This window comes from Rosa rugosa, chromosome 1, assembly GCF_958449725.1.
Source record: "Rosa rugosa chromosome 1, drRosRugo1.1, whole genome shotgun sequence".
In the NCBI taxonomy this organism is placed as follows: Eukaryota; Viridiplantae; Streptophyta; class Magnoliopsida; order Rosales; family Rosaceae; genus Rosa; species Rosa rugosa.
This window is the reverse complement of record NC_084820.1, coordinates 67,292,325-67,305,311: the sequence shown is the minus strand read 5'-3', so window position 1 is coordinate 67,305,311 and position 12,987 is coordinate 67,292,325. Positions and strand designations below refer to the sequence as shown.

Below are 12,987 nucleotides of genomic sequence, written 5' to 3'. Positions count from 1 at the left end.
TTTTCATACTCTTTTTTATAAATGTTGTCATAATCTCTCCACTTCGTTTATTTAAATGGAATCTCACATCTAAATTTTCTTATCATTATATTCAATATTGAAATTTTGAGAAAGTTAGTAAATGCGCCAAATATTTTGCATATTTTCATTCCAAACAGGGCCACCTCCTCTTTATATAGCAATACTCTCATACCAAAAAGAGAAATATATATCCAAGATTTTAATATAGCAAGAGAGATTTTGGTATTCATAAAAGAAAAAAGAAAAGAAAGTTGGAATTCCCAAACAGATATTGTTGTTTCAACGAAAAAGAGAAAACGCATTTATTCAGTTTTTGAGTGGGGGACCCAAAAAACCAAATTCCCTCACACTTTGTTTGTTTCCCTCTTCTATAATTTTTCCTGTAACAGACGCCAGAGATAACCCCACACCGGACCTGAAAGCAAAGCAAAGCAAACAAAACTAGATACAGTTGCTTGCACGATCTCTGAAAGCAAAGAAGAATCTCACAATACCCAAAAAGGAGTGGCCTTTACTCTCGTGTCTTCATTCACATCATCTTCGGTTTCTTTTCTTGTTCGCTTTCTGGTTAAGCAGAGCCTTTAGCACAGAATTAAAAGGTCCGTTTTTTTTTTCCTTTTCTTTTCTCTACGCGTTTCTGAATCTTTGAGACCCTATTTATGTCCCTTTTGGCACATTTTGCAACATGGATTTTGGTTTTCTCATACAAATCTCAACTGGGTTCGATCAATACTGTGATTTCGGTTATGGGTTTTTGCTGTAATGAAAGAAAGTTTCCGTCTTTGGGTTCTCAGAGTGCTCTGCTATTAAGGGTGCGTCGCCGTTTTGTTGTTTGATTGCTGGTTATGGCGTTTAGATTTTCTTTTGTTTACTGATAACATGATTCTGGTTTTGCAAATTGTGCTGTGAAATTGTATCCTAGTGTGATTGGTTTGTGTAAAGTTACAATCTTGGATAAGTGATTTGTGCTATCTAGGCTTGATTTTTCGGGTTAGTTGTAGATGTCATAGAGGCGTTCCTCAATGTTTACATATAGTTTGCTTGGTTTGGGAGGTTTGGTAAATCTTTAAACTTGTTTTGCTCTATTAATGCAAGTAGGGGTGGCTGCTTTTTGACTTTTAGTTTATCTCACTCTCACCCTGTAAAAGATTTAGAATATGAGTTGGTTGTGGGGAGTTTAGACTGTAAGATTATGATTGATCGATTTGGTATCAGTTTATAACGCTGTGGGATTGTTTGAGAGTTTTGGTGCTGCTGTTTCCTTTTTTCCTAAGTTGCCGACTGATTTTATTAGCTGATTTGTCCTGTTTCTTAGAGTGTTGCTTATAGGGTCAACTAGTTGAGTCCGCTTCCTACTTCATTATACAAAGAAAGTGATTATATTGGTGTAGGTTGTAATTAAGTGTTGCCAGCACATTTAACTCGAGTCTACCTCATTATATAAAGGAAGTGATTATGTTGTTGCAGGTTAAAGTAATAAGATGGTAAAGTTTGTTTTGAATTCAACAAATGTCTGATACTCTTGTTTCTTCTTGCTTTTACCTTATTGCGGTGTAGGTTATTGTTTCTTTCCCCATATTAGATGCCAGTTCTGGCGTTAATTAGTTTCCTTGAAAATTCTCTTGAACCCAGAGTTGTGGAAGCTTGAATCACTGCAGATTCTCTTAATTTTTCCCCTTTATATATTTTGGTACCCAACCTCTCTCCAGTTTTATGCATCAGCTTTCTGTTGTTTCAACTAGTATATATCCTTAATTTCAGTTTTCTCCTGCTTCCTTCCTGCTTGGAGCTTGTTGTAATTGTATTAAAGAATTTATTGAATGGAATTCCAAATGAAATGCTGCAGGGTAGTTTATAAATAGCATGCTTACCATCTTTCACATCCTCTGTATTTGGTGGAATTGTGAGCTAGTAGTGGACTGTCACATTGTTCATTTAGCCATTGTTTTGTGACTCTAAACCCTTAGTTAGACCAACGCATGGTGCTACTGCTTTCATAGATTTCTATATCATCGTTGTTTTCATTTTTTCTAGTGAATTATGCTTCTTGGATCTATTTTTTCCCTTTCTTTTTCTCATTTGCACCATAATAATTTTGCTTTTGCTGTTTTCAGGATTATCTGTTCTAAATTTTGTTCGAAATATCTCACTCCTTTCTGATGGCAAGTATCAGTGTACCAACGGCCCAAGAATTAACAAAGCCAGATGAGGCTAAATCGAGACGAAATTCTACAGGAAAGATATTATCGTCGAACAGTGGAGAAAAAGTTCCTCATTATCTCAGGGCTTCCACTGGTTCCTGTCATGATTTTTGTAAATATGGGAGGAAAGATGCATTTGAAGAGAAGGAAAGATGCCCCATACGGGTTGTACCAAGAAGACTCTCAACTAAACCACTTGATAGCCAAAACTCAGCAGAAAGTGTAGTTTTGCCAGAGATCAAGAATATATCAGTGATCAAGCTCAATCATTCACCCGAGTCCAAAATCCTCTCACCTGATACATGTACCATCGCCAAGCAGGCCAAGCAGCAACTGCCAAAAAGGTCAGCTGACAGAAAAACTGCTGTTGGGAGTGAGCTTCTTGCTGAGAGGAAGAAGCCATCATTGGTGAAGTTCAAAACGTCATCCAATTCAAAACCTCCTGTATCTGCTGTGCCCAAAACTGTGAAGCAGGAAGTTTCGTCATCTCCTGAAAAGCTGAAAGTCTCTTCAAAGAAAGGTTGGACAAAACTTAAGGAGAAAGACTTGTCTACAAAACATGTCACTTCTTCGAAGCCAAAATCTCTGACCACGAAGGAATTGTCATCTTCTGATACTTCAGGAGGTTCAGAGGGGATAAGAAACAGTAATTCAAAGGTAGGCCAGAGGACAGTCACCTCTCTGAAGCCAAAATCTTTGGCTGTGAAGCAAATTTCTTCTCTTGACTCTTCAGGAGGCTTAAATGGCGATAGAAAAAGTGAGGCGAAGATAGGCAAGAGGGCAGGAACGTCCTTTGTTGCTTTAAAGAAAGTATTGGTGCCCCCAACAGGATCATTGTCCCCAAAACCTTCTCTCAGGAGAGTTGCAAGCTTAAAAGCACAGGACAGGAATGTGAAAGTTACTCCTCTTAAGAATCAGAACAAGATCGGAGAAGTTATAGCTAAGCAACTCAACAATGATGAGACTCCGGAGAAGACCTTGTATGTCATTAAGATTGAGACTGAGAACAAACCTCTGGAATCTGATCAAAACAAAAATTGTGAAGGTCCACCACCTTCATCCTCCTCATCATCGCCCAAGTCTTTGTCCCTCCCAAACAGCATGTCCCTTTCACCCCTTGAAGGAGAAGATCAAGAGTCTGAATATACAATGACAGAAACAGAAGAGGAGTCTTTCTCAGAAGACGATGAAGTGGACAACGAAGAAAATGCAGAGACCCGAGATGAGGATTACAAAGGGAAGCCCAGAAAGTCTGGGATGGTTTGTTCTGAAGATGTGGATAGCCATCCTTTAAAGTTTAGGAGGGGAAAGGTGGTTGACATGCAATTTCAGAATAATAGACCAAGGAGGCTCAAATTTAGGAGAGGAAAAGTGTTGGGAGAGAACGAAAATTTCAAGGCTGATGCCCAAAGGCGAAGATATAAGAAGAGAGAAGGTGTTGATGGCGATGCAATTGGTACCAAACCTGGTGCAGAAAAGGTTGTTTTGAGACATCAAGATGTTCAGGGGAAGAAAGATGAGAAGGGGTTGTTTAATAATGTAATTGAAGAAACTGCAAGTAAACTGGTTGAAACCCGGAAGAGTAAGGTCAAGGCCTTAGTTGGTGCTTTTGAAACAGTGATCTCACTTCAAGAGTGCAAACCTTCTGCAAATTCGGTTTCTTGAGTTGGAAGCATATCAGATGGTAATAAAGCCAAGCTTGTAATGTGTGAATTTGAGGTTTACAAGCTAATGGCATTGGAAATATGTCTAGGTAGATTGCTTCAGCTGTCGTAGATTTGAATGGGAGTCTTGCGAGCACAGATTCTAACAGTATCCCGAATTTCATACCAGATATGATTGATTTTTAGTTTCTTATCTTTTGAATAAAACAATTATACTCAATAGTTTGTATATGGAAAGTGTGTAGGAACTTCCTGATACTCTCTCAATTAGTGACTGTAACTCTGGTTTTTTTTTTTTTTTTTTTTTTTTTGTGGTTTTGTTTTTGAGATGTTACATATACGAATTGAAGTATGAACTTGTAGAAGCTCTGCCTTTGTCTATCTCTGCTTGTAATTTAACCTAAGCAAATTTTCATTTCACATCTATGAGATACATTAGTGAAATGAGGTTGGAAACGTGCATTGGAGCAAAGAGAGTCCGATGCAGAAAATTATATACAAATTTCTATCGGAAAACCTTTAGCAGAAGCCTAGTGTACCATCAGAGATTTTAATACTTTGTAAATTAAAGTTTGCAAGATTTGCTTAATACCTAGTGTAACAACAGTAATAAAATTACATAACCAAACCAGAAACAGAAAAATTACAAACAGCCTGAGGGTGGCAGTAAGACCGTATGAAGCTACTTTAAGTCTTGAGATCTGAGTGTTCTTCGCTGACATTGAAGTAATGTCAACAAAGGACATAGATCTTCTTAGATCAATCAAGGGAATGGAAAGATCCTTTTCCTATTTTGACTAGGACTGCTAGTCAATCATGGAAATCGTATTTCTTTTGGCCTATCGAAGAAAATATTTTGGGTGCAATCACATACCACGATACGGTAAAGTAAGAGTTGTGTTAATCACACAATGGGCAGCACTCTTACAACTAACTCCAAGTCGTCGTTATAATGGAAAAATAATGCCACCAGTACTGTAAATGATTGCTGAAGGGCTAAGAGATTCAACAGCATTTATAAATAGTAAAACACCAACCTTGGGGAATTTGCACCAGAAATTGAATGAAATAAAGACACATATATACAAATGATCGATCAAAACATGATAGCTTATTCTTAAGGAAAAAAAAAAAAAAAAAAGATCGGTACAAACTAAGCAAAATTAATAATCAAGTTATCATATTTTCAGCTCAGAAAGATATTCAGGAAATTCAGAGTTTCCAGCATAAAAAATTATTCATTCTCGAGTTATCATATTTTTTTCAGAGAAATCAGGCTTCCGGATCGGAATAACTAAACATATGGATCAGCTGCTTTTGACAATATTCATCGGGTACACCTCTCATGTTACCACATTACCACATCTTAGATCATAATAGACCACATCAGAGACTGAGGGATGTTAGCATATGAATCTATTATGTATATGCCATGCTCCCAAGCGCCTATAGAAGAAGTATATCCACCGGAACGACCTAGAGCCAAATTCAAGCTGTAGTCTTTCGCCCAATACTTCTTTTCTTTGTACACCCATATCTCAACTTTGTTTTCTAAATAAACATCAACAAGAGCGATAGATCCTCTCAGATTAATAAAAAAAAGTTGTGATTCGCTTGGAAAATTGAAATGGGGAGGATTAGTCCTCTTTTTCGAAGGCAAAAGAGATTATCCGGTTTCCCTCTACCAACCAATGCATGTTTCCATATGCATATGCATTTTTCACACTTACGAAAATGCAAGGAGGAGGAACCGAGGGTGTTCTACTCCACGAGCTTGTGCCCAAAACATGAACATGAGCCACCATAGAGTGATTAGAGCCATCATCGTACAGGCGGAAAAAATGGACTATCTTGTGGGTGCTAGTAACACTATCGAATCCCATACCATACCGCTCACACTTGATATCGTAATCGTATCTAACTTCAGGTTGTGGAAGCCGTAGATATTCTCCTCTTAAAGGATTGTATAAACCAAATATTCCATAAGGACCAAAAAATTCAAAGCCAAGCAAACCGCAAGAAGCAAACTGCAAAAGGTACTTGTAAGTTGTAACCCTAAGGAGAAAGAACCCTAACTTCTACATCGATGTGTTCATTGGTAGCTGCCAAGTGCATGGCAGCAAGAGCTGGATCGTTGACTAGGGTAAGTGAGCTCTTAGGGACGCATTGGAACGATGTCACCGGCAGTCTCGAAAAGATGTTGAGGAGGATATCATGAGGGAGCTCCATCAACTTTGAGGTACTGATTGCCGCCGTCGACATCTCCATAACCGCAGGTTGCAACAAGCGCGTCCCGGGAAGAAAAAAAAAGATGGAATGGTGAAGATATATATAGAAAAAAAAATTAGAGATGATTTTATTCTTCTTCTCTCTCGGGGAGGGCTTAATTATATATTCATACAACATAATGAATGTCTAATAATCAACTCGTTTCATTAGAAAGCATAATCCTAATCAATTACAGAATCACACAACTCATGCCAACATTCCCCTTGAAGTTGTTGCTTTGGTGAGAATATTTGCATGCTTATCTACTGATTCAATGAATGGGAATAGAATCTTCCTTCCGTCTACTTGTCCAGATTCTCTTTAATGTGGACTAACACTTCTTTCACATGTTCCATACGATCATGTTGTGTTGAGGTGTGCAATCTTTACAGCTGTTTGATATCACTTTTGAATTATTATTTTTTTAAATTATTACTTGTTATTTGTTAAGGTACCAAATTAGATCAAATCAATGGACGAACCAAATTTATAAAATATGAATATTTCATGTTCATAAATGATAAATCACGATTTTGAATGCATTAACGATTTTCAATTTAGTTTTTTAACCAAATCAATCATTTCATTCAACTCAAGCCAGAATGGCACGGATACATACCTTCCCTTGCCATACCTAAGACAAGTTTAGGACGTGGAATACTAGCACCACCCATTAGACAACCAGTGCTCACTTATTCAAAAGCGAGCCTAACAACTATGAAAACTAAACATAGTAATTAGGCATAGTTTAGAAAGAAAAAAACATAATCAAATTTTCTCCTTGCCCTTAACGGTTGGGCTAGGAGGTTTAGAGAGATAAGCAAAACAAGTCTCTTGTGCATCAACCACTTTCTTTGACTTTGGAGGATTTTTGTTTTTTGCCCCCAATGGCCTTCCTCTTTTCTTTTTTGTTTCAGAGTTTGCAGACACCATCACTTTTGGTACTAGAATATCTCCAGGAGCTTCAATCATACCCAGGGACCTAGCAGAGACCTTACCGGTGAACATTGACATTTTTTGTTTCTTTGCTAGCTTGAACCTCAAGGAGGAGCGGCTTGAACAACTTCAGCAGCAGGATCTTGAGCTTTTGGGGAGATTTTGTAGGAGAGGGAGGAAGTAGGCGTTTGTCACCCCTATTCTCCTTTGTCACTGCTTCCACCACTGCAGATGTACTTGTGTCTTCAGGAGCTTTCGGGCTTTGAGTGTTATCTTCCGGTTTAGATGGTAACCCCTGCTCAAGCTCCATACACTCATCAGGAGCTTTTGGTTCAGGGTACCTCAGTGGCCGGCGCTACAATCACTGCCAGGGCCCAAGGTTCATGCACTTCCTCTTCTGTCTCTGAGAGAGTAAGGTCTCTTTCACGCAGTATAATAGGCTTGCGTGGTTTGCTTGCTTCCTTGGATTGGAAGAGTGACATGCAAATAGTTGGCAGAATCGGTGTTTGCACACCCTGAAAACGGAAGGTTTCGTCAACAAACTTGTTAGCAGCAAACCCTAACGAAGGACCAACAATTTCTTTCCTTTGGTCACCTGAACTCGGTATAGCATGGCGCCCAAGTAAAAGGCAATGATCATCCTCATGGTAAATCAAATTGCAATGATCACACTTTCCCACCAAGTTCTCAAAAAAAAAAAATGAAATTTCAACTTCAACCCCTGATGCAAGTTTTAGAGTTTTCTTGAGGAAAAAAAGTTTTGAGATATCATGAGCCATATGAACTCTAACCTTGCCTTGATTTGCAAATAGCGTATCATCCAATTCAAGAAACTTACCAGCTACCGAGGCAATATTTATGATTATGTCCGGCTCCTCAAACAGCAGCGGAATGTTGCTGATGCGAACCCAGAAGAAGAGTACGGTCATAGCGACTTTCTCAATAGGTGTAACACCATCATACTCCTATAGTATGATCGGAGCTTGATTGAATCTCCATGGTCTGCCCTTTAAAACCTTATTTCGATCCTTTCTCAGATCGAAGGTCAGGACTAAACGATTTGATGCCCTTTCTTGAATCTTAAATTTTTTTTTTCCAAGACCCATACTCGCCTGAGAAAGCATTTCAGATCGTTCAAGGAGGCCGGCTTCTTCACCAGAGGACGTGCCAATAGAAAGGACTGCTTGGCCTGTCGTTGGATTCCTGCGGAGGCATGGGAGACATCAACCACATCGCTGCTAGCAAGTGCAAGCGATGCAGTAAAGGAAGAGGTGATTGCGTTGATGTTGGACATGTTGGCGGTATTGAGATCGAAGGAGGTGCGACGTACGTCGCTCAGTTTGTTAGGGTTAGGCAGCTACACACGGAGCGCTGCCTTCGGGTTTTCACAAAAGGACCATAGTAGCTCCGATTTTCAATTTACTTGAAAATTTACATAAATGATCTATTCATAAATATCTAAATATCTAATGGTTGATTTACTAAAATATGATCGAAAAGTGAGTCTCACTACTGTTGATCAGAAAGTCTTTATTTTAATGGTCTTCGATCATTAGAGCCCCACCCTAAAAATTGGTGTCTTTTTATCTTCTCGCTAGGAGGATGAGGGAAAAATAATGGTGTGTTGGTCATGCCCGTGAAAATATGGCATGTTCGATCATAACTATCCATTATGAAATTCTATATCCAAACTGCTCTCGTTACTTTATGAGCACTTAGATTAATTGTCGGTTCGGACCATAAGCTAGCGCGACGGCCTAATGAAATTTAGCAAACATATGAAGGTGATCAAGTTTAACTTAAATAGTAGTATTTATTGAGCTTAAGATCAACTCAAAATTGACTAATGTTTTTTAAGCTCAAAGTTTTAATTTGCCGATGATCTTCCCTAGACTCTAAGTTTGACTTAGTTTGTAGATGGCTCTTGAATTTCAAGTAAAACAAATGTGATTTTTGACCCTTAAAAACTCCTCTTTCCTTACAGAAATCAGGCTTCCAGTATAACTAAAGGTAACGGTGGATGTATACCATCAATTGATGCTCATGTTACCTCATATTAGATCATAAAGGAAAAGGAAAAAAAAAACAGCACTAGGTAAAATAGTCAAATTGGTCACAAGCACCTAGGGAACAAGTACTTTTAAACGCATGAGGACATAGATCGATGTCTCTGTTATAATCTTGGGCACATTCTTTCTTCTTGTAATTTTTGAACACCAATATCTCAGTTTTTGAACAAGGGACATAGATGCAAAGGGAAAAACTAGGATGAAGAACTGCTACTCAATCATGAAAATCGTAATTCTTTTGGTCTATGAAAAATTAGAACACTTGTACAGAAAATGATTTGGGTGCAATATCACATACCTGAATGTACCATATGGTAGAGTAAGAGCTGTTTTGAAGTTTTAGCACACAATGAACGGCAATATTACAACTTCGGGAGCATACTCCAACTGATTGCTCAAGGGTTAAGAGATTCAACAGCAATTATAAATTCCGTATCAAACTCGCCAGTTCTGGAAGGTACGAACCATGGGGTTGTATTGCAGGACATGGCTACCGAGGTGACCTCGGTGGAACTGTCTGCTTCAGGAACTAAGGACCTTCCACCAGCATCCACTATGAAAGGTGGTCAGCAGCAAGTTTTGACCTATAAGAAAAGAGGTCGGCACGGGGTGGCGGAACCTTCTCCTAAGAAATTCAAAACTATCTTGGGAGGCAAGATTCCCACTCTGCATGCGGAAGCTCTTGGATTGACTGAAGCTGAAGATGATGTCGCGCTGGTGACAATGAAGAAGAAGGTGGGCAGGCCCCTTGGAAGCAAAAACAAGGGTCCTAGGCCTCACAAGAAAGCGGGTTTGACCCCCTTGCGACTTACCTATCCTGCTGTTACTGCTACCCAGGAGATTGGCCCTAAAGCTAAGGGCAAAGGGAAACTCTAAGTTTCCTGCTTCTGTGCCTAGTTTTGTTTTTTTTCTTCAGAGTCTAGTGCTATGTAAGTTAGCTTTTCTAATTGTACACCAATTGAGGTCTCTAGGCGATTAGGGTTGCTATAACAAGAAGCTTAGATAGTTTTGAGTTTTGAGCATTTAGCTAGGCACTTTAATAAGTGAGCGCATTTGTCTGCAGTGAGGGTTACTTGTCATTTGCTTGGCAGCTTGTGCCATCTAGAACTGTTGGTATGAGACAGCTTGTGATGTATGTGCCTTCTGGCCATGGATAAGTTAATGAAGTTATCTATTTCTCAAAACAGCAATTATAAATAGTAAAATACCAAATTCGGGGAATTTGAACCAAAAACTGAGAGAAATAAAGATATATACAAATCGATCAAAGCTTGTTGTAGCATTACAAACTGAGCAAATTTCAGAAATCAAATTGTTAGCCTGTCCCTTGGTACTTTCAGCTCAGAAAGAAATTCTGGAAGTTCAGACTTTCCAGCATCAAAAAAATTCTTCTCCTTCTTGTTATTCGTTCTCAAGTTATCATACTTTTTTAGAGAAATCAGGCTTCCAGTATAACTAAACATACGGATTTCCTCTCGCTGTCGCCAATATTCATTGGGTACAGTACCTCTCACGCTATCACATCTTAGATCATTATAGACCACAGTAAAGTACAGTGGAGCCTTGTTAGCATATGGAATTAATATGTATATGCCATGCTGCCAAGCGCCCACAGAGTATCTATATTCAGGGGGACAACAGAAATTCAGGCTGTAATCTTTTGCCCAGTACTTCTTTTCTTTGTACACCCATATCTCAACTTCGATATTTTCATCAGAAACATCAACAAGCGCGATAGATCCCCTCAGATTAATCAAAAAAAGCTGGGATTCGCTTGGAAAATTGAGATGGGGAGGATTAATAGTCCATCCGAACTCCTCTTTTTCGAAGTCAAAAGAGATTATCCGGTTTCCCTCTACCAACCAATGCATGTTTCCATATGCATATGCACTTTCCCTACTTATGAGACAGAAACGAGGAACCGAGGGTATTCTTCTCCACGAGCTTGTGCCCAAAACATGAACATTACCCACCTTAGTGTCATTCAAATCATGTAACCGAGAGAAAAAATGGACAATCTTGTGGGTACTAGTAACGCTATCGAATCCCATACCATACCAGTTACTGTATCCATCTTCAGGTAGTGGGAGCTCAAGATATTCTCCTCTTAAAGGATTGTATAAACCAAGTTTTCCATCAGACCAATCACATCTAAAGCCAAGCAAACCGCAAGAAACAAACTGAAAATGGTTCCGGAAAAGAGAATCAGAAAGAACCCTAGCTTCTACGTCGACGTGTTCATTGGTAGCTGCCATGTGCATGGCAGTAAGAGCTGGATCGTTAACTAGGTCACGTGAGCTCTTAGAGACGCATTGGAACTGCAAAAGCGATGCCGCCGGCAGTCTCGAAAAGATGTTGAGGAGGATATCATGAGGAAGCTCCATCAACTTTGATGTACTCATTGCGGCCGTCGGCATCTCCATAACCGCAGGTTGCAACAAGCGCGTCCCGGGAAGAAAAAAAAGATTATATGTAGAACCCTAACCCTATATATAGAGAACAATAGGCCGTGAAGAAACGATATTCAATTAGAAGTTTACAATAATTCTGAGAGAATATCTTGTGGAGGCTTATATACTCATACAACCTTCTACATTTAGGAAACTAATAAATACATAATGAATGTCTAATAGTTTACTGATTTCATAGGAAACATAATCCTAATTAATTATAGAATCACTGAGTTCGTACCGACATTTCCCATCAAGTTGGTGCGATGTCAATCACGCCCCACTTATTGAGTGAGCTGTTAAATACCTTTTTTGATACTACTTTGGTGAGCAAGCTAATCTTCTGACTAAACGAACAGAAATTGAATAACCTTCTTGTCCAAATTCTCTTTAATAACTGTCGACTGTTGTTCCAGTTCCACATGTTTAGTATGACCATGTTATACTGGGTTGTATGCAGGGGTGGAGTGAGGTAGAGGCACACTGGGTCATGTGCCCCCGTTATGATTTTTAGGTTTATATATATCATATAGTACGGGATGAGTGAATGAAAGATGGTTTTGTTCAGTTGGTAGGGCACAAGGCTCTCAACCTCATTTTTGTGAGTTCGATTCCTGCATTGGGCAAAACCAAAGAAATTAAGAAGGCAGATCAGTTTTGTCTTGGACCCAAGTTTTGAACTTTGATAATCTAATACTCTAATTCTTGAACTCTTTTGACATGGATCATATAATTAATTTTAGTTAATCATTTATAATTTTTTTTTTATTTACAGATTTTCAAGTTTAATACGAAAATTATTAAAAAAATATTTTATTAACATTAATAATGATTATCAGCCAATTGCCCAATTCTTTTGTCAATTATAAACCCTTTATTTTACAGAGATGTTAAAATACTTGAAAAGAAAATTAAAATTAAATTATGTTGCAGAAATTGTCGCGTATGAGTTGTTCATTAGACTTATTTTGATATTATTATTTTCATTTTGTGCTCCAGTATACTTAAATTTCTGATTCCGCCACTGGTTGTATGCAATCTCTACAGCGATCTGATTATCACAGTGGCAAGTCCATAGGTCTTGTGACTTAAAACCTAAATCCTTCAGTATATGCCGGATCCATAACAATTCACACATTTCGTATGTCATTCCTCTGAAATCTACTTCTGCACTAAATCTTGCTTTTTGCTTCTTGGTTCGCCAACTTACGATATTTCCTCTAAGTGGGCTCAAGCTTCCGATCGAAGAGTTTTGTTTGGAGTTTTATGGGCCTTGGGCCGGTGTCTTGGTTTTTCTCCATTGACTTATCTTTTGTAAAGAAACAAAAGGGACAAGAATGGGTATTCCTTTCTCTTTTCCGTAGGAGAATGAGGGGAA

General features: G+C 38.6%; 2 protein-coding genes across 3 annotated transcripts; one reads left to right on the top strand and one right to left on the bottom strand.

Moving 5' to 3' along the window:
* The first annotated feature begins 365 nt into the window (after window positions 1-365).
* On the top strand, window positions 366-4,117 carry LOC133726315 (uncharacterized). 2 transcript variants are annotated; one of them, XM_062153843.1, is made up of 2 exons: window positions 366-620; window positions 2,136-4,117. In XM_062153843.1, exon 2 carries the CDS (start codon window positions 2,181-2,183, stop codon window positions 3,885-3,887), a length of 1,707 nt encoding a protein of 568 aa, XP_062009827.1. In that variant the 5' UTR covers window positions 366-620; window positions 2,136-2,180; the 3' UTR covers window positions 3,888-4,117. The 2 variants fall into 2 exon arrangements, with proteins under 2 accessions (XP_062009827.1, XP_062009826.1); XM_062153842.1 differs by lacking the exon at window positions 366-620 and adding an exon at window positions 646-833.
* A 6,349-nt stretch (window positions 4,118-10,466) lies between these two features.
* LOC133733611 (putative F-box protein At5g50220) lies at window positions 10,467-11,582 on the bottom strand. Its single transcript, XM_062161254.1, has one exon. It carries the CDS (start codon window positions 11,580-11,582, stop codon window positions 10,467-10,469), a length of 1,116 nt encoding a protein of 371 aa, XP_062017238.1.
* Between the last annotated feature and the right edge of the window lie 1,405 nt (window positions 11,583-12,987).

Coding starts and splice junctions, on each gene's coding strand:
- LOC133733611 (XM_062161254.1), bottom strand. CDS start 11,582: ATGGAGATGCCGACGGCCGCAATGAGTACATCAAAGTTGATGGAGCTT.
- LOC133726315 (XM_062153843.1), top strand. CDS start 2,181: ATGGCAAGTATCAGTGTACCAACGGCCCAAGAATTAACAAAGCCAGAT.